Source organism: Myiozetetes cayanensis, unplaced genomic scaffold (genome assembly GCF_022539395.1).
Source record: "Myiozetetes cayanensis isolate MyiCay16 unplaced genomic scaffold, myiCay2020 scf34, whole genome shotgun sequence".
In the NCBI taxonomy this organism is placed as follows: Eukaryota; Metazoa; Chordata; class Aves; order Passeriformes; family Tyrannidae; genus Myiozetetes; species Myiozetetes cayanensis.
In genome coordinates this window covers 2,096,879-2,123,602 of record NW_026087566.1, presented here as the reverse complement: position 1 = coordinate 2,123,602, position 26,724 = coordinate 2,096,879, and the positions used below count along the sequence as shown (strand labels likewise).

Genomic DNA, 26,724 nt, shown 5'->3' with positions numbered 1-26,724 from the left:
CTGCAACTACAACCTGGGGGAGGGAAAGGTGGGAGGGTGGGAAGTGCAGGTGGGGGCACTCTGCAGGTGAGGACAACCAGACAGTGAAGGTTGCAATCCCAAGACATCACTTTTCACCACTAATTTCAATCCACTAAAACCTTTCAGGGAGGGAGGGAGGGAGGGGTGGGGGAGCAGGTTAAGAGAAAACGACACCCTTTTGTTGGGAAAAACTATCCCCGAAATCTGCTAGTCAGCTAAATCCTGTGCTCTAGTTTTATACACCTAAGGGGTGGGGGGGGAGGAGGGAAGGGGAGGGGGTCTGGTGGGCTGCTCCCCTCCCGAGGCTTCACTCCACTGGGAGGAATCTGGGGGCTCATTCATGTGACGAGGAAACATGGAGAAGGAAAAAAAAAAAAAGAAATAAAAGAAAACAAAACAAAAAGAAAAAAAAAAAAAACAGTTTCTAAACTCCTTAAATTCACTAAAAACTGTGAAAATTCCCGGCAGGATGTTTGAATATCAAACGCAGATTTTGGAAGCTTTAATGCCAAGAGTTAGTTCTGTGTGTTGGTTTGCTCATGTTCTCCCCGTGTGTCTCTATCTGTGCGCTGGCCGCAGGACTGCGGAGCAGGAGGAGGAGGAGGAGGAGGAAGAGGAGGAGGAGGAGGAGGAGGAGGAGGAGGAGGAGGAGGAGGAGGGAGGGGCCAGCGGGGTTCGGCTCTTGAGGCTGGCCAGGCTGGGCGAAGCCGAAGTGCCATCGCATTCCCGGGAGGATTTACTGCCCGACGTGCGGCGGGTGCAGCGCGACAACCGGTCCTGGGGGTCGGATTGGTCCTCGCACTCTGTCCGGGGGTCGTAGGACAGCGGGAAGGTTCGTCGCTCCCAGGGCTGCACGGCCTGCAGGGGAGAGAACCGAGGCATTGGGAATCCGCTGGGAAAGCTTCTGTGCCCCTGCTCCTCCTGGAGCGATTCCAGCAGCTCCCGGTGCCGTGTCCCAGCCCTGGAACAGCAGCCCAGAAGCTGCTGATGTGGGGAGGACACGGCAGCTCCAAGCAGAGCCAACTGCTGGGAGAGCCTCCCGTGCCGCCCGGCCCCGCCCTCTGCATCCCACCTGGCCCAGCATTCCCACGGCATTTCCCACGCGGGGGTTTTGGCCGCCTCCCCACAGCCACATCCCAGCTCCAGGGCTGGCCCCGAGGCTGAACCTGCCCCGGGGAGGAGCCAGAACCCACCTGCTCGTCCAGGCCGGCCTCGGGCGTGGAGCACCGCGTGTCCTCGCTGGACAGGAGCCGCAGGGAGTCCCGGGACAGGGGGGTCAGGGGGGCACAGAGCAGTTCGGGGCTGATGGGGCTGCGCGGGGAGTGGGTGTGGGACAGCTCCAAGTGGGAGTGGTAGCCGCCCACCTCGGGGGAAGCCGGCTGGGGGGTCGAGGGGTTCCCCAGCTGGGGGGTCGTCCGTCCGTCCGTGGATCTGTAGGACCTGAGAGAGGAGCAGGGATGAGAGCCCGGACCCAGGCACTGCTGCCACCCCACAATCCCTTCCATCCTCCAGGGATGCAGCACACAGGAGCAGGGAATGCAAGATACAGGCTCAACCACAGCAACAAGAAGTTGCCAGGCCTTGAGTGGCTCCAAAGATTTCTAAAGAAGGACTAAAGCAACTGCAGAGAACGACCAGCAACTCCAGGATGGAAGCTGAGGGACCTGAGCAAGGATCCTGCCAGGGTGGAGCTCAGGATGTGGTGACACCAAGCTGAACTCGGCACAGACACAGCAAACCCCATCCCAGGTTTGCTCTCACCCCCATCTCTCCCTGCTGGGAAGCTGCAGTGGGAATACCAGCCCCAGCTCCGGGGGAATCTCCCTCCTTGGAAGTGTTCATCCCATGGCCAGCCTGGTCTCCTGCTGGACCAGAGGCCTCTGGAAGTCCTTTCCCACCAGCATTCCTAAAGCTACAGAACGAAGCTTGAATCCACCTCAGTGACCAAGCCAGGGCCTCAATGTGGCACCTCCTGCCAACGGGCCCTTGTGCTTTGCTCTGGACTCCCAGCTGGCACAGCAGCTCCCACACTGCTGGAGCAGCCCAAGTGCCTGAGAAAGCAGAACCCAAACGGCTGCTGCAGGAGCCAACCCAAGCAGGGTGCAACTTCACCCCCACACGGGCTCCTCAAGGTGGATGGGGCCAAGATTTCCAACAGCAGCACAAGGTTTGGAGAGTTTTCATGGATCAGCTGATCCAGCAGAGCCTCCCAGGAGCATCCCCATGCTGGGAAGGTGCTGTACCTGCTGCCCCGGCGCTGCGGGGGGACGCTCGTGCTCCAGAGCCACCGCGCCCGCTCCATCTCCTCACACTTCCCGTGCCGAGCAGCGAAGGCCGAGTCAGACAAGTCCTCCACCTGGAAAGGGAAGGACACAGGGGCTTGGTCAGAGCTTTCTTCCATCAAACAACCATCTACCTGTGGTTTTGACAGCGTTGGCTACAACGAGGATTTAAATGTTTATCACAATATTCCAAGTCCAGCTCTTGACCCTGCCCTGACACTTCAGGCTGTTCCCTCATGTCCTGTCAATGGTCACCAGAGAGGAGAGATGGTGGAGAGATCAGTGCCTGCAGGGAGGCACATCCTTAAAGAGAGCGTGAGACCTCCTTGTTAAACTGAGTCAGCATCGCTTAGGAGGAGATTAAGAACCAAAAAAGCAAAGGAAAGCCACTTACCCCAGAATGGAAGTGCTCACACAGAGGTTTAAAGAAATATCATTACCAATTTAACTAAAATAATGACTACTAATAACTATAGTGGCTGGTCATGATTTCTTCATGAGACTATTCCACAAAAAGATTGGTGCCCAGAGAGGTCTCCTGACAGCAGTCAGACCTTGGATTCAGCTGTAGCCAACCAGTTAACCCAACTTCTCATGCCTTCCCTGTAAAGGAACCAACACCAGCTGGTTCCCTGCAGAGGTCCCCATGTCTGGCTCCCTCCAGGGACACTGTTCAGCCACCACCACCCCCATCCCACATCAACTGGGAAACGAAATCCTTCTCACCTCGTCGTTGTCTTCCTCAGGGCTCGCTTTCAGAGCGCTGATATCCACTTCACGCCAGCTGCAACGACACCAGCGGGCACTGGTCAGGGCACCATTCAGGGCACAGCCAGAACCAGTGGCACACACACCCCCACCACTAATATGGGCTTGTGGGACAGGGAAAACACAACCCTGCCACGAGGAGCATCACACTCAGGCTCAGTTTTAGGCACCAGACCTCCTTGCTGGTCTGGTAGGGCAGAGGAAGCAGAGCAGAGGCTGCAGCATCTCCTCCTCTTCCTCTGGCTCAGCAACAGGTTGGTTCCCTCCCTCCCTGCTCTGAAAGGGGCCTGGGGACAGCATGGAGGACCAGGAGGAAGAAAGAGGGAAGTTGGGAAGAGACTGCAATGAGAGATTAACCCAGCCCAGGCACCTGCAGAGCTGTGAAACCTCCAGGACCTCTGGCTCAGCAGCAGGACAAGAGGACCACCAGGATGACTTTAAATTGAACAGGGAGGCCACTGACTTTGATGCCCCAAGGGACACTCAAACAAAACATTCCCTAACTTAGCCAGTCTCCATCAACGGCCAGTTTTCCAAACCTTCCCTTATTCCCAAGGAATAAGCAAAGCAAGGCCCCTTCCCACAGCCCCACAGGGGGGTCAGGCAGTACCTGGGTGTGAGGATCTCTTTGTACTGCAGCTTCTCCACGCGGGTCGTCGCAGCCACGGACATCGGGATGACGATGTTGTTGATATCAAAGGAGCTTTCCCCTCTCCTCCTCCTCGGCTGCTGCAACGTGAAGACAAGAACCACGTGAGAAAGGGATGGAGGTTTTGTCACGCTGCAAAAGTCATTTGTGGAAGTCACTGGGAGTCACTGCTGGAAAAAGGACCTTGTACAGCCTATGGGTGCTTCAGAACTAAGAGCAGTTTGCACAGCCAGGTGGGTCAGGACACTGATCTGGCTGATAAACTGACCCTGCAAGAGGAAAAATGTCCCCTATAATCCAATTCCCTACTGCCAGAAGGTGGGAACCCATCGAGGAAGAGGGAAGAACCATCATGTTTGGGAAGAGCTGCCCTGCTCAGGGTCTGGGCCCACCCCAGGTGAGCCTGTGCCAGAGGAGGAGCAGAGCAGTCAGACAGGAGCTCATCCCTGGTCCTGGCAGCTGTACCAGGAGCCCAACAGCTCCATCTGTGTTGTGCTTCCAACTGGAACAAATGTTCCAAGAGAGAAGTAAGCTCCTCATTGATCTGTTTAAACCTGGTTGAACGTTGGGTGCTTGCTCTTCCACCACTTGGCTCCTCCAGAAATGTGTGACAGCAGTGCTGATGGTTCAGTGACAGGAATCCTCATGGATCAGCCTGACATGCAAACGGAGTCACCTGTGATTCACCACATTCTCCGACTCCTCAGATCCCTTGTGGGAACCCAACTGCTGGGAACCTGCCACAGCCAAATCCCAGGCATGGAGCTGGATGGGGAAGCAGTGGGTGGGCAGCTCCTGCCACAGCAGCAAGGGAATCCAAATTCCCAGTGTGTCACTGCCAGGAGCAAGGGCTGACCCATCAGCTGGGGAGCGCACGCAAACCTGGGGCTGCCTGCGACGCCTGAACACGGGACCTCCACCCCTGAGCCCAGAGCCTGCAGCCCAGGGCCTGGAATCCTCCTGGGGGGCTCGGCTGTGGAAGGGAAGTCTCCTCCTCTGGTTCACTGGAGGGAGCCTGGAATGCTCCTGCAGGACTCGGCTGTGGAAGGGGGGTCTCTTCATTTTGCATTTCCGAACGAGGTTGTAAAAACGCAGCGAGAAAGGACCAAGGTGGGTGTGAGAAACCAAGGAAAGGCCTCCTGGATGAGCTTGAGCTGCTGAGAAGAGCTGGCCCAAAAAGACTGAGCACGCTCCAGCTGAACCATCACTGCTCTTCTGGGTTCTTCTCACGCCCTGGGGCTTCACTGGTGTCACAGCTGATGATGCAACAACTGAATTCCACAGGGAAGGAACCCAGCCGGGTCCTGGAACCCCGCAGCAACGATCTTGGAGCAGGCACAAAGGGACTGAGCTGGAAGTGGTGCCTCAGCTCTGCCAGGGACAGACAGACTCTTACCCACCCTGGTGTCCCTGTCAGGGTTCAAGGAGTCCTGCCCCACTGTCCCTGGGTCACATCCAGCTCAGGCTGCGGCCCAAACTACTAACTGGGGTGGCCAGACAGAAGCCAAATTATTCACTGGGACACTTGTGAGCTCAGATGAATTCAATCCTTCAATCCACAGCTTCTGCTAAGGAGGGTCAGGCTCTGGTGGAGGAGCTCTGCCACTGATCTGTCCCAGAGGACATGGGAGGGGTCCTGCTCACCCCACAGCTGCACAAAGGTCCCAAATCCTGATTTCCTCGAGCATTTTGGGATGCTGAGCGTGCCTCAGAAGATGGTCTGAGTTAAGCAACTGCTGAAGCTTGTGCATAATTTAAATATTATGCAAATTATGTTGTACCATGGACCTGTGACCCCAACCCCACCCACAGCCCAGGGAAAGCTGTCCCAGTGGAAGCCCCCCTGCTCCAGCAGCAGCACTGCCGCTGCTCAGCTCTCCTCTTCCTGCCATCCCCACACAACTTCAGGAACCAGAACGTGGACGTGGAGCAGAGCCAAGAGACTGCTGGGAACAGGAACATTCACCAGCAGTTCCTGAGCTGATGGTGAACCTGGAATTGCAGCTCAGCCAACACCCACCCAGGAACACCAGCACACCCAACATCAGAGCGAAGAGGGTGAGCGACCCCACCATGAGCTGAACCAACAGGTCCAGCACGGCAAGAGCAGCACTGAGGAGTGTCCAGCCTAAGAACTGCTCAAAAGCCGAGCCCTGGTGATGGAGCTGAGCACAGAGACCCTTCCAGAAAGGCAGGGGATACTCACGGCGGCGCTGGAGGAGCCCTGGGAAGCCGAGCTGGCGGGGGCTGAGCCCTCTGAGGAGGTGGAGAGCTGCCGAGCTATGGGGCTGTGAGGGGTGGGGGTCACAGCTGCCGACAGGTAGCTCGGGCCGCCGACGTCCGGGTGATGCTTCAGCACTGCACGGGGAGGGCGGGAGAGAAGGAAGGACGACGTTAGCCAAAAAAAAACCCAAAACAAAACCAAAAACCCACCCAGGGGGGTGGGGAGGGCGGCGGAGAGAAAAGGCCCATGTGCACCAGAAACGGGCAGTGCCGAGGAGCTCTGTGCAGGAAAGAGAAGCGCCTTCCAGGCTGGCAGGCCCTGGGGGAGAAGCAGTCGAAGAGCACACGAGGCATCGCTGCGGTGGCGACGCGGCCCGAAGCAGTGCGTGCCCCCAGAGAGGCTGGGTGTGCAGCAAAGCCCAAGCTCCCCCCGAGACACCTGCCCCTGGGGGCCTACCTTCACTCCTCTCAGATGAGCAGTCTCGCAACCTCTTTTTGTCAGGGGCAGCGGGCTGGGCAGAGCGCTCTGGCGCTCTCTCGGCCTTGGCCACGGCCGAAAAATCGTCTAAAGGCGGCCTGTGTGCCTTGTCTGCTTGGGCTTTTTGATGGGAGCGCTCTGAGGAGGGGAACAGAGAAAGAGCTATGAAAAACGCCTGCTTTCACCTCTCTTTCTGCTGGCACAGGGGGGCTGGGGCAGAGTTTAGCAGCTCCTCAACATGGGGGTGCTGGAGGGGTGTGCTCAGGGGCCGAGCGAGCTGCGGCACCGCCCGCGCTCACCCCCGAGTTTGTGTCCCTACCAACCTGAGCTGCCCCGCCTGCACACGCTTCACCTGCAGCCCTGACTGCCTCATCCCCCAGAGTGCAATTTGAAGGGTCTCCTCCTCCTCCTCCTCCTCTCTCCACCCAGAGTGTCGGGCAGCAGAGTGGGCAGGGACAACACTTACTGGCTGCGGTGAAGAAGGAGTTGACCAGCTTGTGGCGGTCCTTGCGGGCAGGGTCTGCCAGGCTGGTGGGCACGGGGGCTCTGTGCTTGAGCGACAGCTTTTTGGGAGGTTTGGTTTTCTCGTAGGGTTTGTTCTGCCACTGGGATTTCAACATGCTCTGGAAGTGCAGGCTCGTCGGCACATCTGCAGGGGGGACACAGGACACGGAGTCCGAATTAACTGGTGAGACAAAAAGCTGTGGTCCCATCACCCTCTCCCAGTCCCCCCAGTAAGAACAGCCCTCGGTGAACATACTGGAAGACACAGGGTTGTCTACACCCCCCTCATGGTCAGAAAGGACCTGCAATAGGACCCAACATTTCTAAGCTGCAGCTCTTTGAGAGAAGGACTTTTTACAGGATTCACAGCCCAAGGATATCCTGGCAGGAGAAGGAAGCCTTTGTCAGAAAAACTGTGTGTCTTCACCCCTGGAAGGTCTCTCATGTGCTGCTACCTCAGATCTGACTTCCAAGAATCTGAGGTATCATCTCAGCACATCAAATCCAGGCTGGAAGAGAGAAATTCAGCTTAAATCCTCCATTTCAGGTTCAAGCCAAAAGCCAACCAGGTACTGTAGGATGTTAATCTACCTGATGTGGCACCTCAATCATGGGGAGTTGTGTGAGTGAGCACAACTGAGAGGCTCCAAGAGAAGGAGTAACTGCCCTGGGCTGACAGCTGAACCTCTCCCAGTATTTCCCTCCTAATTTTAAGGACTGGAAAGGCCCAGCAGATCCAGGCAGGCAAAAAGGATGGAGGGAGCTGGCAGGGTATGGGATGGAGTCAGTGGGGATTGGACTCCCTGGAGAAAACCAAGACAGCTGCACTCCAAGTACACTGATGGTTTCACCCCATCCCTTTGCTCATGAAGGGTTGTCCCAGAGTGGTGGCAGCTCTCAAACCACCTCTGCTGGTTTATGGGGACATGTCCCAAAACACAGAAAGGGTCCAGTCCTTTAGGGATGATGCCAGCTACTGGAGGGGTCAGACTTTGGGAAAATGGCCTCTGCTCTTTGCTAATTTTTCACTTTCTCCTCAAAATTCACATCTGTGGAAGGAGGGGAGAGGCTGAAGGGAGAGACAAAACGGCAACACAGAAATTTGTCAGCAAAAAAAAAAAAATGAGTTATTTGGTGTTTTGGCAGTGCCCTGCTGGCAGCAGGGACCGTGCAGCAAACAGAACACCATCACTCCCTCCTCTTCCTCCTCGGGCAGCAGTGCAGGGCTCCCAGGGACCAGCAGATGGCAACCACACTGAGCCCAGCGCTCACCCTCCCACCAAGGTTATTACATCATCCAAAAATTCCCAGCGAGGAAGCAGATGAACCAGAAAAAAAACCAAAAAAAAAAAACAACCACCACCACCATCACAGCCCCCTGAAAGGCAGGGGACAAAAGGGGACAAAGTGCAGGGGGTTAAATAAAAGCCTGGCTGGCTGTGCTCTCTGCCTGCCAGGGGAATAAATGAATAAATGATCTTTTTCCTCCCGCAGCCTCCTGGCAGTTTTGCCCTTGGCAAAGTGCTCCGGAGATCCCAGGCTGCTGGCACCAGAGAGACACGGGCTCAAAGTGAAAGTCAGCACATGCTCACAGCTCCCAGCCAGGCTGCACCCAGAGCCTCGGCCAGGAATCCCAACAGAGCCTCTGGACAGCCCCAAAATCCTCACAGAGGAGCCCCAGCCCCGTCCTGGATTAATGCTCACACCTCACTGCCCACTCAACACAGCACTGGGCAGGGCGATTGTCCCCCCTGAACGTGTCACCTGGCTCCTTCTGGGATAGAAAAGCATCAGTGAGTAATCAAAATTAATCTTGCAGGGGGAAAATGGGTATTTCTGTGGAGGTGTTTTAAGCTTTATAGCACTTAGTTTTAAACCCGAAGTTTTTTTTAATCTCACGCAGCCAGAACAGATCTTTCAAACCCTGTGAGTTGGTGTAGGGGACCCTAAAAATGGGAAGAATATGGGATGAGATGATTTGTCTGGTGGTTGTGGTGCAATAAAACCCAAGGGGTTCTCTCCCCACTTCCCAGGATATTTAACACCACAGGCAGAGGATCACCAGTGCTGTGAAATCAGGAAATAAATTCCTGCTTCAGGAGTTCATTCAGTTCCTTGAGCACTCCTGGTCAGAGCTGTTTCTCTGGGAGGGGAACGATCTAGTTTTTAAAAATAGCACCAATTTACTATTTTAGCCTGGTTTAAATATAGTGCTAGCGAAAGATGCCAGATTAATTCCTCCCTGCACTTCCTTAGTGTCACACAAAGTTTGTGAAAAGCTGGAGTTTAAACCCAAACCCACACATTTAGCCCAGTGACTGAACCTGCACCTACCATTTGACACCCCCATGGGAAGCAGGGCCACACCCCCTTCCTCCCAGGATCAGAATCCCAGAAGGGTTTTGGTTGGGAGGGACCTTCAAGATCACCCATTCCCACCCCACCAATCTCATCCAAGCCAACAGTTTTTGGTCAAAGAACAGGCTTGTGTTTAATTTGGCAGCTTAGGAAGCAAAAAGACTCTGGAAACTGTTTTTCCCTTGGGAAAAGGCCCTGCACATGAAATTTGTGAATACCCCCACTCAGGGCTGGTTAATTATTCCTCTCAATGATGATTAACCCTGATGCTGTAACACAGGGAAATGAGTGTCTTAATGGGAACATCCCCTCTTTCTGTACCCCCTGAACCATGGAAGGCCATTTACGATTCCTTACAAGGTCAAACGAATTTCCTGTGACCAAACCAATCCCCAGATCATTTTTATCTGGATGAACAAGCCCTGCAGAAGCAAATTAATTCCCAAGTGGTTTAGAACACCAAAAGGCCCCAGCCCAGGACAGACTCCCCAGGCACCGCTTGGCTTCTCCACCACCAGCGAGGCTCCAGGTGAGGTTCCCAAAACACGATTTCAGAGCAGATCAGACACCCCTGATCCTAAAAACACCAGCAGATGAACAAGTTTGGTTGTACCCGAGGGATCTGCACAGCCTGAAAGCCCAGGATGGAGTTCCTGAGGAACCCAGTGGGTTTCCCCACTTACCATCTGGGAATGACAGGACAGGATGGATACAGGAGTCCAGCTGGGAGAGGCGCTCCAGCAGGGGGGCATCGTACTGGATCTCCAGGGTGGTGGAGCTGCGGGTGCCACACAGGGCACAGGAGGGGTTCACGTCACAGCTGCAGCGCGCCAGGTTGTTCCGGTGGGCCTGGGAAAGGGACGAGGAAAAAGGGGGCAACACATCAGAGCTCAACACATTCCCACTGGACAGCTCAGCAGAAACACCCTGAAGGTCATTGTGGGGTCTTTTGTTTGGTTTTTGTGTTTTTTAATTTTTATTTTTATTTTTATTTTTAAAGATACCTTGTATAATATATACACACATTTTATATGTGTGTGTATATATAAAATATATATGTGTGTGTATATATATATATATGTGTATATATGTATATATATACACATATACATGTATGTATATATATGTGTATATATACATATAAATACATATATACACATTTTATATATATATAAAATGTATATATAAAAATAAATATATAAGTATATAAATATAAGTATATATATAAGTATATAAATATAAGTATATATATAAAATATATATATATATAAAATGTATATAAAATTATATTAAAAGGTGTGTGTATATATATCTATATATCTATCTATATCTATATATCATATACAAACCTTTTTTTTTTAATAGACATTGCACAAAACCTGGGAATTTAGCATGGCCTCCCGAGAGGATGGTTTCACTTTGCACGAACACAACTGAAAGCTACGACTCACACCAGCACAGGCAGCTTAACAGCTGCTAAATTTGACTAAAAGTGTTTAATTTTATCTAGGTTGAAACCTCATTTATAAAAACCATGAGGCAGCACAATTCAGTTGTCAGAGAGCGGGAAAAAAAAGCGCCTTTTTTAGTTCAGATGGGTCAGAGCCATCATTATATGCCAAGAGCTGACGCTTACAGGGACATCTACAGAGTGACAAAGGTGTTTTTCAACCTTGTTCCTTAACCCAGGCCAGACTCTCAACTCACAGATTTATAGGCTTTATACAGACTTCATTTGTATTAAACCACTGCAGGCAGACACACAACTGGATGTAAATGCCAGGCAGAGACAACAACCCATAATTCCACATCAAAATGGGAGAATGGCTCAAACTGGATCCTGCAGAAACCTGTTCTGAGGCAGAATCAGTCAGATCATTTCCATGAATGACTTGGACGATGGAAGAGAAATAACAGCAAATGACACTCGACTGGGAGGGCTAGAAAGAGCTGGAAGCCCATTCATGTTATAAAATGAAGAAAAATTATCTAAAATAAATATAATTCACTGAGGACAAATGCAACAGGCAGACACTTCAGTGCCCAGTGAAGAGGAGGAGGTAACCAAGCAGTTCCTCTGCTACCTCTGAAAGCTCTGCCCAGGGGATGCTGTGATGGATCCCAAAATGAGCCTGAACCAGCAGTGCTGTACCACTGCTGAGAATTAATTAAAAAAATAATAGAAATTAACCCCACGGGGTTTTATAACCAGGGTGGCTGTGCAAGGAGGGAGGTAATCCTGCCACTCTGCCACCAAGGCAGGCTGCACACACTCAACCTTTAAACCCCTTTTCTTTCCTACAGGACATCTCCCAGCTTTAACATTTCAAGTTATGGGATGATCTCTGCTGAAACTTTGATCTTTCCTGGTTGTTACTTCTGGTTATTTCTGGTCCCATCAACCCACACCACTTTGTGCCAGACAGGAGAGTGTGGTCAACTGCACAACATGGTATTTCTGGAGAAGGACTTAGCCATGACTCAGCTTTCTCTGGAATAACTGGAGGAGTCCACAGAAACCCCCTGATATCTGGCACTTCTTCCATCCTTGGAACTGCTCTTCTGAGCCATCTCTGACTATCAAAACGTGTTTGGTGATTACAACAAAGATCCAACACAGAATCAACGGCCAATTCTTCCAACACCGAGGGCACAATTCAGCGAGACAGTCCCTCCACTTCCAAATCACTGAAGATGTTGCCAGTAATCACTGCAGAGCTCTCCCAGAAATACCCCAGATAAAACTGCAAATGAGGGATCAGTTAAAGCTGACTCAGCTGAGCAAGAATCTGTTTTGCTTAGAAAAATGCTGCTTCTCTGAGTTTCTCTTTAAAAACATTCACAGAGTGAAAACCTCCCGAACCCTTGTGGGAAAGTTTGACTTGAAACACTTAGACTCAAAGGTAAGTGGATTTTTGCCATCTGTGGTTCTTTATGCACAAAGAAAAGGTCCTTATTTCCTCAATTTCTCACTCTGTTCCCTCCACCTGACAGTTTAGGGTGTCCCTATGAGTAATTAAAAAGAATGAAGGACTGCCCTTCCTCATACAGGTAATAAAGTGTATTTCCACTGAATCAATTCTGCATAAGGGAGAGAAGTATAAAATAATTTTTTAAAAACCCAGATAACAAACCCAGGAACAGTCAGGCCATTCAGTGACTTCCAAATTTAAGCACTGGAAGCCAACACAACCACCTAAGCAGGACAAGCCATTTGTGCCTGGGCAGACAGCTGTGGTTTTTTCAGTGAGCAGCAGCAGGGACTTCCCGGGGCTGTGTTAATTCCTGTGTCACAGTTAAGGTTTCCTGATACTTGACTTCTCAGGGTTTTTCTTTTAACTGCTCAGACTGTGCCACACTCATCTACTTGGCCTTGAGTTCACCTCAGGCTGGTTGCTTTTGGATAAGAAAAAACTCCAAGAGTTCAGCATCTTCCCTCAAAAAAAAAAATAAAAAATCTTCCAACAAATTAAGCTTCTCCTTCGTTTCTCCTTTATTTCTCCAGCAGCCTTTGAAGCCTCACTGTCCCCCTGTTATTTTTCCCCTTTTTATAACAAAAGGAATAGCCAAACAAAAAAGAAAAAAGCCAAACTCACCTTTTTGGAAAGGGGCATGATGGTGCTGGGCCGGACGAGCCGTCGCTTCTTGCAGCTCAGGACGGGGCGGGTGCGAGCGGCGACACAAGTCCCGTCCGAGGGGGCAGCAACCAGGTTCAGTCGTTGCTTTTTATGCAAGAGCTCCTCAGCTTCCTGGCCATCTCCCTGAGCGTGTTCTGCCAGGCCAGGCTGAAGACTGGGCCCAGAAGAGAGAGGAGGGTGAAAGCCCCGTTACTCGTTCAGCCACCGCGGGTTCAGACCCCGGTTTAAAGCATTGCAAGTTCACGAGGCAATGGCTTGGATTAAACCAACCCTAATTTTTGCTTTTACTCTGGGTCACCTTCCACTGAAACCTCTGGCAAAATATCTTTGGAGGCTCTGAACAAAAAATTGTTATTTATAGCCAGTCACAGAGCCAAAAGCCACTCTGGACCTGAACAGCTTTAATCTCAGAATTCCAGGCTTCCTCCAGAATTCCAGCTCAGGGAACCTTAAGACAACAGGTCTGCATGAGTCTGAATGCCAGAGAACACACAGTTCTACTTAAAAAAAAATATTTAACCCTGATGTAAAGCTGATTCTGATGAATATCTGAGATCTCTACCTGTAACAACTCTCAGCAGAGGGGAGCAGTGTTAAGATTAACCTCTTTTCTCACACACAAAGGACACAGCACCCCCGGCATCAATACCCCCATGCCCCGACCAGCTCCCAGCACAGCAGCACCTCATCTACAGAACCTTCTCATGTCTATTCTGCAAGTGCTTCATTTCTAAAAATGCAAAACATGAAAGCCCTGTGGTCTAAGGCTGTGCAGTTCAAAGGCTGCAGGGATACAAAGGGCTGTGTTCCAGCCTGCAGTGTTCCAGCTGCAGCCATGGGTTCCTTGATCCGTGATTCCTACGCTTCCTGGCACTCCATCGGTGCAGGATCCATCCCTCTCTCCTTCCCATTTTCCCTCTCTTTTTTCCTGCCTCCCTCAAGGAACTGAGCAAGTGCACTGGTTTTCAAGGGGTTTCAAGTGCTTTGAGCTTGTAGCATCGTGGAATGTCTCCCACTTGTTTCCATTTACCCAGCAAAAACAGGCTGGAGAAATCAAGAATTTAGGAAGTTTTACTCCCCCCCCGGCCAGATCAGCAGGATTTGTGATCCTCAGTAACTCCAGAAAAGTGGGTCAGTGGTCACAGGTAATTCTGCAAGTGGGGCACTAGCACACCTTTGGATCACACCCTTTGCAAAGCGTATTAAAAATACTCATCAAAGAACCGAGTCTCGCCCGTGCTGGGTGCAGGGCTGCCTGCAGGGCCTGCTCGTGTAAACACAGCTCAGCTTCATTCCATTTTCAGCAAAACAATGCAGCACAAAACCTCAAGCAAGCAATCCCCTCCCAAATGTTTCCAAGCACGATGTACCACTGTGCTTTTTGAGAAAAAAGAAAAAAAAAAAACCGAAAAGAGAGACCATTTGTACCAACCACCAACCCAGTTACAGGCTGGTTTCCAATGGGATGTTGTCAAGGTCATAAAAATTACTCTCTTTCCGTAATATCCCAGCAGCTTACGTGTTAATAACTCCATTGACGGGTCTTGGTGCTCCACAGGGCTTGGTGGGATGGGATTCAGGAGTATTTGCAGCAGAAATACCCAAGTTTTCTAGTGGCTGGGATCCAGAGACACTCTAAAGAAGGATGGGAAAAACATAAATTAATTAATTAAAAAAAAAAAAAAAAAAACCTTAAAACAACCACAACTTTCTTATTGCCAGATTCTGGATGAGGATTCTGCACTGCAGCCATGGATTTCCACACAGGTCTTTAAACCAGGGTTCAGAAGTCACTCTGTGAACATGAGACCAGGGACGTCAGGAGTTCTTAGGGAGCAAGCAAGAGGATGGATACACGGCAAGGCTTTCATTCCCAGATCCAAAGGACTTTAATTCCCCTCAGGCAACCGAGGAGCATGAAAGGCTGAGGGCTTTAAGGAGATTTTAGCATTTTGTCTCCGGCGGTGCAAAACGGGTTCATCGCCACCTGTAAACCTCACAGGCTCTCCTGCAGTTTGGTTTGTGCTGAAAGCTCCTGTTCCAAACACTCTCGGGGGGAAAATGGGAGGGGAGGGAGAGGAGAACAGACTTGCAAAAGTGAATTTGCATTTTAACTCACTACCTGTGCAAACACGGTCCCAAAAGCACTTTGGAAAGGGTTTTAAGTGTGGGGTTGGGATGCAAGCAGGGCAAGTGTGTGATGTTAAAAGTGCCAGGTAAACACGAAGCTGGAAACTCCTTTTTGGCAGAGGAAAGTAAGTACAAAATGAGTTAAAGACACTGTGCTCCACAACCCCTTCTGCCTTAGGCTGGAAACATGAATTCCCTGGCTCTGTAGGGAGCAGCAGGACTGGCCAAGCCTCCAGGGACACACTGGCTTGGTGCCTCCCACCAGTGACATTCCTGCTCTCCATCCCAGCAGGTGCCAGCTTGGTTCAGTGTGTCCATACCCCTGGCAATCATCAACCCTCCATCTCAGCCTTGCAGTCCCTCGTTTTTGGTGTCAGACCAAACGCTCCTCCCTGGGTTAAACTTCATTTCTTCCTTCCTGCAGCACTTCCTACAACTCCCTGCCCTGTCTGCAGCTGGGGTTCCCCCTTTGTGGTGTGGCTCAAGGACTAATAAAAAAGGTAAAAGCAGAGCTCTGACCCCCATACAGATGTCCAGACTTGTCTCTGACTCTGCCCCAAATCCATCCAGATTGCACTGATTAAATCTTCCCTGCAATCACCCCCAACAACTCAGTGAGCAACTAAACCTGGCCAGGGCAGCGCTGGATTAACGGTTTCCAGAGGAGCAGAGACCTGAGTCACCCCAGGGAAGGGCCATTTCTAACAACCCAGACACAACTTCTGCCTGGGCCTGTCTGAGGAACTCCTGCTGAGAGAGAGAGAGAGAGAGAGAGAGACACCTCTTCCCTGGGGAAGCAGAGCCGGAATCCGATGGGATCAGAACAACCGGCTCATCTGCCAGCCGGTGTGAGCGAGATCAGATCCCACCTGAGACACAGGTAAAAAAAAAAACCCTGTGAGGTGAAGGCAGGGCAGGAGCTGAACACTTTCCCTCTGCTTTCCAGAGGCTTGGCACGGCTGAGCCTTCACGTGACAGCTCCTCGCCGGAGGCACCGCAGTTGGGCAGGGTGGGGACACATGACTCATTAGCTCTTTGGAAATGGGTATTTATTTGCTTCTCCACAAAGGGTCTTAAAGGAGGAACTTCTTCTCCAAGAGCTGGCTCCGGCTCAGTGGTTGAAGGCAGGGATAGAGGGTGACCCAGCTGCTTCCCGGGGAGGAGCTGGGAAGCATCGATCCAACGGGTATTTATTTATCAGGAGCAGCCCAGGCTCAGCTTATCACCCCGAGATGGGTGTGCACCCACATGGACACGAGAGCCAACACCTCCTGCACTCAGAGCTCCCACACCAGCTCCTCCTGGATGCACTGCCCAACTCCATGCTGTCCTCTAGGTCTGGTTGGGATCCAGAGGAACATTTAGGATCACATCCGTGCTCCTCACCGAGCTCTTCTCTGGGTTTTGGGGCTGGAACTCCAGGTTTTGAGGATCCACAGGACTCTTGGAGGGGATGTCAAACATTGAGCTGTAGCACATCTGCTTGTTGCACATGAAAGCAGCAGAATACCAGGGGCCCTCAGGGCAGGAAAGCAGCTGTGTGTGGGCAGGGAGTCATGAGCCAACACCAGGAATGCTCCCTGTATTCCCAAAAAAACCCAAACAGAACCAGGCAGGGCCAGACCTCATCCTATTAATAGATACAACCCCCTAACTACTGACTATTTTGAGTGCACCCCCTCACTAGACGAGCAATCCGAGCAAGGAATCAAAATCAACAGCCAAGTTACGGCTCCGGGGCTTGGTGTTATTTCCATCTTCAGGCAAAAATATTTATTCACCTACTGAGCTTCCCGTTCCCAACAGATATTCCCAGGCCTTATTTGCAAAGCCCTTCCCTGCACTGGCGATAGGATTAGTTCCTCCCAGGGATTATCAAGCCACATCCCACGTAGGAAGCCGATGCCCAAGGACAGACGAGATCCAGAGGGAGCTGGGGATGAGACAGGATGGATTCCTCCCCTTATTCCACACTCAGCCAGTTTGGAGGGGAGGGGAAAGCCCCTCATTCTCCCAGCCTGGAGAGTGCCAAAATGATAAGCAGCACCTCTCCAGGAGAGGCCCAAGAGATACCGTTCCAGTGAGTGCCCGGAAAGGGGCTAATCTCGGGCTCGGAGCAGATCAAGGCTCTGACTCAACACCCCGCCCTAACGAGCTGCTCTAATTAAGCAGGAACCCTCCAGGCTGGGTTCTGGTGGCTGACACCTCCAGCACCACCGCAGAGGAGCTCAGAGTGTGGAATGACGTGCGTGTGTCCCTGTGGAAAGGGAATAAAACAGCTCTTTCAGGTGGGATGCAGGGCTGCAGGAGCAGCCGTAAGAAAGTGCCAGGTGGGAACTTGCAGCCTGTGTTACACTGAAAATGTTGGTTTTCACTGCTCTCAGTGTCTGTGATTTGTGCCACTGGTACCTCCAGACCCGCCAGAGCGAGCCCTGCAGCAATAAAAGTCTCTGACTGGAGAGCTCAGACCCGAGTGAAAGGGATGAGAAAAGGGAAAAAGCAGGAAATGAGTAAACACAGCAACAGGGAGGTGGCTGTGAGCAGCAAAACAGAAGCAAGCAGCTCCTTTTCCATTCACCAGGAATCCACACCTTCTGTTCTAAACATTCCAAGATTGCCTAAGACAGTCTAAAAAAGGACAATGTGATGATTCTGTAAGCAGATGGAAAATGTCTTTACTGTGTATCAACGCTGCTTGGCCTTACGCTGAAGGAGGGCAGATTTAAAGTGGGTTTTATGAAAAATGCTTCTCTGGGAGGGTGGGCAGGCCCTGGCACAGGTTGCCCAGGGAAGCTGTGGCTGCCCCTGGATCCCTGGAAGTGTCCAAGGCCAGGCTGGATGGGGCTTGAGGCAACCTAGGCTAGTGGAAGGTGTCCCTGCCCACGGCAGAGGGGTGGGACTGGATGGGCTTTAAGGTCCCTTCCAACCCAACCCACCCTGTGATTCCATGATTCCATGATTCCAGGCAGGAAAATACACTCACATCAGACAAACATCCTGATTTAAACAGACAAGGAAGAAAACATTCTTCCTACCGCCGACAAATTTGCTCATTTTTCTCCGTTATCAGCCTGCCATTCCAGATCAGCTCCCCAAGAACAGCCAATCCATCAGCGCAGGAGCTGCTTCAGGGGCGAATCGGAGCACGCTGTCACTGTGCTTGTTTATTGTTCTCCAAGTGGGTTTTGGGTGAAAGCACGAACAGGAGAGGGGAGGGGGGGGAGCACTCGACAGACGGACAGCGCCGCTCAAACCCAGACACTGCGTAATGCTGGGGATTCAATCAGCGCTCTTCAGTCCCTGTCCCTGCTGCTCCCCAGCCCTGCTCTCATCTCAACCACCACCTGCTGCTTCAGTCCCTGAGCAAAACCTGCCCTTTGGACCAAACTCCCAGTTTTGGGCAGTTCTGGGCTCAGCTCATCTGCTAATTAAAGCTATGAACTCCAAACACACATCTGAAAGCCAGGGTCGAGCAAGGGGGTGTTTTATTCCGATCACTCGTAGTAACCCCTCTGCGGCCCGGAGTTAATAAAAAATCCCACTCTACTTCATGTTCTCACTCAGCATCAGGAAATCCCTGACAAAGTCTTACCAGGAAAGAACAGAGGAAAAAACTCCAACTACAGTTTTATGGTCCCTTCCAGTGAAGTTTTTTTACCTGTGTCAACCACACTGAACATGAACCCCCAGCACTCCCGCTGCACTCGTGCTCTGTTTCTCCCCAGACGTGGCACTGGGATAGAAAAGCAGGAATGTTGCAGCTTGGGACAGAAAAGCAGGAATGCTGTAGTTTGGGACAGAAAAGCAGGAATGCTGCAGCTTGGCAGCAGAAGTTTTTGAGCCACGTAGGGACCACCTTTCTCTTCCTACTACACGACAACTTCCAAATCCTCCATTTTCGTACGTCGATGTGTCCCACAGGATCAAAAGTAATCACAGGCAGGCTGAACAAGCCTTTAGTCTGTGCCCTACATTTCTGCATTAAATAATAAATACCTGGCACTCTGCATAGTTTCCAGTGCATCTCACTGCAATCATTAGTGCCCTTTCCAAGGGGGAACGCTCAGGCAGATATTAATAGCCACATCTTTAGCAGTCTTTGCTAATCATGCTGCTCCCAGTTTGAGGTACTTTTTTTTTGCTGGAGGGGAAGGATTAGTTGGGATTTTAAAGCTTCACAAAATGCTAATGCATAGTACAAAGGTGGCCCCCAGGAACTCTGTTCTAAAAGGTGTTTAAATCCTATTGCTCATTAACCCCAAAACAACGTGGGAAGGGGCGAGCTGCAGACCAACAGATCTGTGGGCTCACAGAGAGTTGCTACTCCAGTCCCACAGAGCATCCCTCTCCATCACAGCTTTAGGGATGACCCTTCCCTTCCCAAAACTCGTGCAGGTGAAGCATCTGGACTCAGTCAGTCCCGCTGCTGGCACTTACCAGCCGGTCAGCCCCAGGCTCCAGCTTCACTTCGGCTCGAACGGGACGGGATGAATCATCTACTGCAGGGTCAGGGGGTGACGCCTCACCAAGAACTATCAGCCCCTGGAAGAGAGGGAAGGGAACAGGAATTAACTGTGGGGCCTTCGGTCTCCACAGGGAAACTGCACATCCATCACCCCTCACCCCAAAACCCCGACGGCCGCGGTTTTCAGACGCGATGCCAGGCCCAGTGTCCCGCTGCCTGGATTTTCCTGCCATCTCAGCTGGAGTGGGAGAGGGAAGGACAGTGGCTGGAGCCCAGATCACATGCCTTCAGCCCATTAACAGGGCACACTTAGCTCCTTGTCAGTCAAAACTGCTGAACCACGGCTTGTGTGTCCCGCTTCCCACCGCTCCCTTCCCCTCCTCCTGTGGGAATTCCAGGGAGCCACACACGCCAGCCAAGCCAAAGGGAACGTTCTGCTGGAGCACAGAGCAGGAAGAGGCTGCTTTCATCACGCACAGTGGAACTCGCCACCACAGCCAAGCAAACAATTTTGAGCGGGTGCCAAAAATCTACAGTCGAACTTGTTACTCCGAGCAGGATTCCTCCTCCTCCTCCCCTCCTTCCCTCCAAAGAAATGATGTTCACAAAATTCAGCAAGGCAAGAAAAGCACTGAGAAACATTGGGACAGAGCACTGTTTTATCAGGCTTAACAGATGTTGTCCTGCTTGTGTTTTACTCTAAGTGAAGTTTGATCTAAAGGTAGGACTGCTTTGCCCTCTGAAAAACACCAAGTGAAATAAAATCGCTGTAGTGATGCATATTCTGAGCTGTGTTATAACAGAGCAGGGCAAAATGTGGGAGGGATTATGGAGATGAGGGAACCTACAGGCCATGAACACACTCCAGGACAAAGACAAGCCCCGACAAGTTTGCATTTGGTCAGACAGAGAACCGTGAAAGGGCCGCTCAGACCAAGAACGGGCAGATCACTCATCTGGAAACAATTCTGGAGGTTGCACGGTGTGTCACAAGAAAGTGAGCCTGGAAGGGAACCTGGACACGTCATCTGGAGAGAGGAGAGAGCTACAAGGCTTCCCTCCCAGCCCACAAAGTCAGATCTCACAGGACGTGGTGGAAGGTGCTGGTAATCCCAGGCTAGGGGGTTGGAACTGGCTGATCTTTAAGGTCCCTTCCAACCCAAGCCAGTTCGGGGATTTTATGACTCTAATGCTGATCTTTTTGCCTTGACACACTCTGCTGTACAGCACAGCCAGTGGTGTTCCAGGAGGATGGTTGTAGTTCAGGGACACTTTGTTTTAAACTAAACACAGCCGTAGGTGGCCTCTGACCGGCAGTGAGGAAGCAGCCAGAGGCTGGAATAAACAGGATGATGATTTTCTGGAGTTTTCTGACATCCCAGAAGGATGTTCAGGGGATGAGAGAGGCTGGAAGTCTGAACTACAGCCTTCCCTGCTTTGCTCCTTAAGAGTTTTACATCTCCATTATTTACACTCATTTTGAATAATAGAGGGGAATTAGAAGGGCAACATCAAATTTCCTTTCAGGAAACGAAAAGTGCATCTGAGTTATTCCAAGGTCCCCAAACCACTTTCCATCAGCATTCTTCAAAACAACAACAAAAAAGGAAGGTTCCCCTACAATGCTTATGGATAATTTTGCTGCCTCTTTACTCTCATTTTTATCACTAATTATGGTAATAATGAGAAGTCAATCATATAGATCTCAGATATTGAGATAGATTTTGGGTGTCTCAGAGTTCTGGGATCAGCAGCAGCTTCTGCCCAGGGACTGATGGGTGAAGCAAAGGACTGACACCCATTAAGACACATCAGGAAGAGACTGAGCATCCTGACCAGCCCCACTGAGGGCTGACAGCATCTCTTATCTCACCCTAAGCCCAACACAACCACTGCAGACACAGGAAACTCATGGGAGAGCTTCAGATTCTTCCAGCAAGAGGCTCCTCCCAACTCCCACCCCGCCCTTCCCATCACGAGTTTCTCTTGACTCAGCAGCTCGAGCAGAGCTCAGCCCTCCCCCAGGGGACAGGAGGCTCCCAGAGCATCCCAAATCCCCTGGGGGAACACAGTGAACCCAGCTGGGATGCTCTGGGAACATGTGAGGCCCAGGTCTGCAGAGATGTGCAGAACAAGCCTGTTTTTAAGGGGTTTCAATCAACCAAATCTGCCACTGCACGGGATTCCTGCAGGAGACCTTCAGCTTAAAACACCTCTTGGTCCATCAAAGAGTGAGGCTTGGGAGAGGCACAGAAAAAGAGGGAAAAATGCTGTTTGCTCCTCTCCAAACATGGAGCATCTGCCACCCACACAGCCTTCCCTTGCTTCGGTCTGACACAGCAATGTGTTTTTCTTGAAGGGGCTGTAAACTCTTAAAATAAAAAAGGAATTAACCTAAAATAAAATAAAAAAAAATACCTAAATAGAGTTCTTTGAATTGCAGAACCTGCAGAACTTTGAATTCTTGCAGCAGGAACGTTTTAACCTCCTTATGGCCAAATAAGCTGGAGTTATGTTATGTTGACAGAAAAAACAAGGTGTTTCCAAATTCTTTAATTGTTTTTTTCCTTGTGAAGTTCGAAGCCAAATCCATTCCAACAAGCCCATGTTAGTAAAACATGAGTCTGTTTTTCTACTTTCCTATACTTGTCCCAAGCTCTTTTCTGACTCTCACTCTGAGTTTTTCACTGATGAAAACAGGGTGTGTTGTACAAGAGCTCGAGGACAGCTGGGTGCAAGAGGTGTCTCCAGCCAGCCCTATCAGAGGTGGTGGTGGGGGGGTGATACTCATGGTTCTTGTCTTTTCTTGTTCAGGCAGAGCAGCCACTACCCAAAACTCTGAACATCTGAACTCCCCTGCACCTCAAGGGACGTGTTTTTATCTTAAATTCACGTCTTGGGTTATCGCAGCCGAGTTTTTGTTCGAACAGATCAAAGCAGTGACATCCTGTTTGCCAAAACTGGTATTTTTTTCACCTGTGACAAGACTCCTTTCAGACCTGGGGACTGACTGCAACCTCAGATAAAAACACATGGGATGCCTGCAGCCACTACCAGGCCATTTCACGAGCCTGCCAAGTTGTCACCACCCCAGTGAAAGCCCCGTGAGTTTCCTCCTGTCTCCCATTATTTAACTTTTAGCACCTGAACGTTCAGATACTTTGTATTCTGCACTTAAAAACCACGTTGCAAAACGGGCTTGGAGACAGGAGGGAGAGGACTCTTTGTGAAGAAGCCTTAATTTGACACAGAGCCAGTTCCCAGCAGCCTTTTGCCCTAATCTCAGTAATGGATTCTGCTCTTCCACCTCCTGGTTCAGAGCCCTCCCTCACTCAATTAGCCTGTTTTTCTGCACAGCTGCATCAAAGTCCAGGCTCCCTCCCCTGCCTGTGCTCTCTACCCCCCTGGAAGTCTCTCCCACCACCCCCAGAGCACCACACAGCTCAGGAGAAGCATTTGCCAGGCAGAATTCCTGAGGGTCTCCAAGCTGATGCAATCCCATGAGCCTTCCTGCCACAAACTCCAGGCATTCCTCCCTCCAAGGCCTGACATTTGGATGTGCATGCCTGAACAAGTCTCAGCAACAATTCCTTCCTCGTCCCTTCTCTGCTCCCCCCCCATCCACCACTCTCCCAAGACTGCAAAAAAAATAACTCCTTCCACAGAGGAAGAAAGGTCAGCACCTAAAAATGGTCTTTTTTTCATGATTCAGACTCAATTTTAAGCCTGTGCCGTGTGATAGCATCTGAACTAACTTCCTCTACAGTCCCCTCCCTTCCCCAGTTAAGTTGTTCCTTATCCCCATCTTTAGCTACTTCCCAAAGAGCAGGAAGGTTGTTTTGTTTGTGTTTGTTTTTTTTTTTAAAAAGCCAAATAAAAAAGAGAAAGGCTTGAGGGATGGGGAGCAGCATCACACAGGCAACAGCAACAGCTCTGCTGAGCATCAGAGACTGGCTATAAAGCAAGGTGCTGCTCCCTCCGTGTTATCCCATGGAACCAGGGACAGGAATTACCCAAACTGCACCACAATCGGTCACAGCTGCTTTTGGAGAGATGCAGGGCGGGGGGAAAAGCATCAGACTTCCCATCCACACCCTCCACTGTGCCAGGAGAGAAGCCACTGGGAGGCAAAGCAGAATCCCAGGTCTCCAGAGGCATCCTGGTCCTCACCTTGTTGGCTCTGATCTGCTTGTAGATGTCCGTTTGCTGCCGGATTCGGTATTCCAGGTCCGAGACGTGGGCTTGGAGCCAATTCCAGCGGCTGACGATGGCTGCACGGTCTGCTGCCCATCTCCACTCTGCCCTTCGCCTCCTGGGAAAACACAGAGGGCACAGGGGGAGGGGGAGGATTAGTTTGAGGGTGATTTTAATGATCCAGGCCACGCAAAAACCCGAGCGGAATCGATGGGTGGGTGAAAAGCTCCATCCTGGATGGCACAGCTGACACCACCTCACCAGTGCTAGTAATTACCAAGGAATTCCAGACGTGCTCGTGGAAGGGCCCTGTCTCTGCAGAGCAACACTCAAACAACTTTAGGTGCCACATCTGCCAGACCCACTTGGAGAAAACCAAACCCCTCTGCCCTCCCTCCTCTTTAAAAAAATCCACCTGAACACCCCAATTAAACCTCAGTGGCCACTTTTTCTCAGTGGCTTGGAGAGGAGTGCCAGAGCCAAGAGCACCTTGCACGAGGTGCTGAGAAGGACGGGCACCAGCAAAGTGGATTTCTGCATCTGATGGATGAACTAAGCAAATAAAGAAGCCAGGAAATAATATCAACTGCCATCAAAACACCCTTTAATCTTCACTGCTGCACTCCGGGGCGCACAAGGATGGTAAGGCATGGATAAATCCACGGCTCCACTCTCCATAATTAAAGCTTTAATATCATGAAAACAGACCCTAAACATCCCAGTTGTGGTGCATAAATATTAGGGCTGCCCAGAAAGGAAAAAAAACCCCTGACATGGTGCAGAAACAAAGCACCAGCAGGAAGTGCTGGCAAACCCAGTGCCCCTGCACAAAGCCTTTGCCACATCTGGACCTTTGGCAATTAAGAAATTAATCCCAAAATAATTCCCTTTGCCCATCTCCCCTCCCACCCTCCTCCTTCCGTGGCGATTCTGAACCAGCATGTGGGGCAGGGGAGTCACAGCAGTGTCCAGATGTTTCCTCCAAAATCAAACCAGAAGGTCTTGTGCTGAGATTAACCCGTTTTGGGGTCGAAACCAGCACGTGGTGAGTGAGGTTGAGTCCTGAGGCAGCCCCAGCTGCAGAGAAGGGAAGGAGCAGCAATCACCAAGTTCTTAAAAAAAAATCTGCACCTCCTGAGCCTCTGCCCTGGTTTTGCTGTAACTGCTACCGAGGGCACTCGGCTAAAAAATGAAATAAATACAGAAAATCCCCAGGTTATTACAATTGAAAGGGAGGAGTTGGCTGCTTCAAACTGCAAGTGAAACCCATGAATTTAGAACAAGGCACATTATCCATTTATTCCTGCTGGACCTTCTGGCTGCAGTGCCAATACACACAGGGACAAATTCCCAGCAGAACAGGTGACAGCCCCATCCCTGGAAGTGTTTTTAAAAGTTAAGTTTTTAGAATCAAACGCTGCTGAGAGCACGTTCAAAGTGCCTTGACTGCCTCTGCAGAAAGTACAAAGCACCTTCTGCCCGTTCAATGCACCTCATTCTTTTGCTCAGATTACACAGAAATTGAGATTAGGTATAAAAAAAACCAAATTTAAAAAAATTAAATAAATAAAAAAAGCACCTTCCACCCATTTGGAGTTTCCAGAACCACGGCAGCACCCGCTCCTCACCTTAAAATCAGGACACATCCTAGCCCAGAAAAACCCACTGGATTGAGACCAAAAATAACGCAAGGAAGCGAAACACAGTAACGAAGACTTCATCCTCCACCCCCCTGCGGCACAGGGGGAGGAGGGGAACACGCAGAGTGAGGGCTCAGCCACACTTTCCAAAACAGCACCCGGCTCTATATTTAACCCCGAGCCTTTGCAGAGCCTGGGCAGTCACAGCCCTGTCCCAGGCTTGCTCCAAGCCCCGTCCAACCTGGCCTTGGACACTTCCAGGGATCCAGGGGCAGCCACAGCTTCTCTGGGCAACCTGTGCCAGGGCCTGCCCACCCTCCCAGGGAAGCATTTTTCTTAATATCTAATCTAAATCTCAGCTTCAAGTCCATCACTCAGCCCATCCACCCACCCATCGGTCCATCCTGCTTTCTGCTGAGTCCATGCAGCTGAATTCCAATGGGAAGGACAGAGACAGCCCCGACAAACTGAGGGAATTAGGGATTAGCAGACTTATTTTTCACCAGGAGACTGCCCTACTAAAGGCCCAGCTGCAAAGTGAGCAGAGCAGATCCACCAGCTGCTCCTAAAGCATCCTGATAATGACACGGAACAGCACAGGGAAACGGAGCTAGAACTGATCTCAGCCTGGAGGGGAACTCTGTTATCAGAACCACTCCCAGGAGTCAGCAGGAACGGATGAGAAGCAGCCCCCAGGGTCTGTGGGGAGATTGATTCTGCCACTCCGAGCGCTCGAGCAAACCCAAATCACCTGGATGTGAAGTGAGGAGCAGCAGGTCCTGCTGCAAGGAACAGTCGATGCCAGGAGAGAGAGAGAGAGAGAACAGCGATGCAGACTCACTGAGCAGCTTCACAGGCAGCCCCAGAGCTGGAACAGCAAATGGGAGGGACTCACTGGCAACCAGGGAATGCCTCTGGCAGCAGTGCCAGGGAGCCAGCACATCCCAGGATCCAGGAGCCCTGGGGAGCCAGCACATCCCAGGATCCAGGAGCCCTGGGGAGCCAGCACATCCCAGGATCCAGGAGCCCTGGGGAGCCAGCACATCCCAGGATCCAGGAGCCCTCGGACGTTCACTGCCAGCCTCTCCCAGCCAGTGCAGATGCAGATTAAAGCCACAACACGAGGCAATAAGCTCCAGCTTTCCAGGCACTTTCCATATGGTTCCCCTCCTCCACTATTTACTGGCATGTTCCCAGGGGCTTTGGTGTCCCCTGGAATGCAGGCACCTACCAACACAGAGGCCACGCTGTGTTTGCTCTCCCCTCTCCTACACAGCTTTCAATGGGGAAAAAAAAAATCCCCCAAGAGGGGTTCAGAGCCCTGGATTTGGAGATCTCCCTGGAGACACACACCTCAGCCTCTCTCTCCTGCCA

The 26,724-nt window shown here is 51.2% G+C and overlaps 1 protein-coding gene across 3 annotated transcripts in view; it reads right to left on the bottom strand.

The window, feature by feature from the left end:
- Positions 1-493: 493 nt before the first annotated feature.
- The window catches only part of KANSL1 (KAT8 regulatory NSL complex subunit 1), an 83,985-nt gene continuing 57,754 nt past the window's right edge, over positions 494-26,724 (bottom strand). For 2 of the 3 annotated variants that reach the window (XM_050327595.1, XM_050327596.1), the window contains exons 3-15: positions 23,687-23,828; positions 19,489-19,593; positions 14,441-14,556; positions 12,880-13,075; positions 9,967-10,132; positions 6,888-7,070; positions 6,401-6,559; positions 5,927-6,078; positions 3,682-3,800; positions 3,030-3,087; positions 2,265-2,377; positions 1,215-1,461; positions 494-879 (exon numbers count right to left, since the gene is read on the bottom strand). In XM_050327595.1, the coding sequence (XP_050183552.1) occupies positions 580-879; positions 1,215-1,461; positions 2,265-2,377; positions 3,030-3,087; positions 3,682-3,800; positions 5,927-6,078; positions 6,401-6,559; positions 6,888-7,070; positions 9,967-10,132; positions 12,880-13,075; positions 14,441-14,556; positions 19,489-19,593; positions 23,687-23,828 (2,056 nt within the window). In that variant the 3' untranslated portion in view covers positions 494-579. The remainder of the gene's footprint in view (positions 880-1,214; positions 1,462-2,264; positions 2,378-3,029; positions 3,088-3,681; positions 3,801-5,926; positions 6,079-6,400; positions 6,560-6,887; positions 7,071-9,966; positions 10,133-12,879; positions 13,076-14,440; positions 14,557-19,488; positions 19,594-23,686; positions 23,829-26,724) is intronic. The other variant, XM_050327597.1, reaches the window with a different exon arrangement.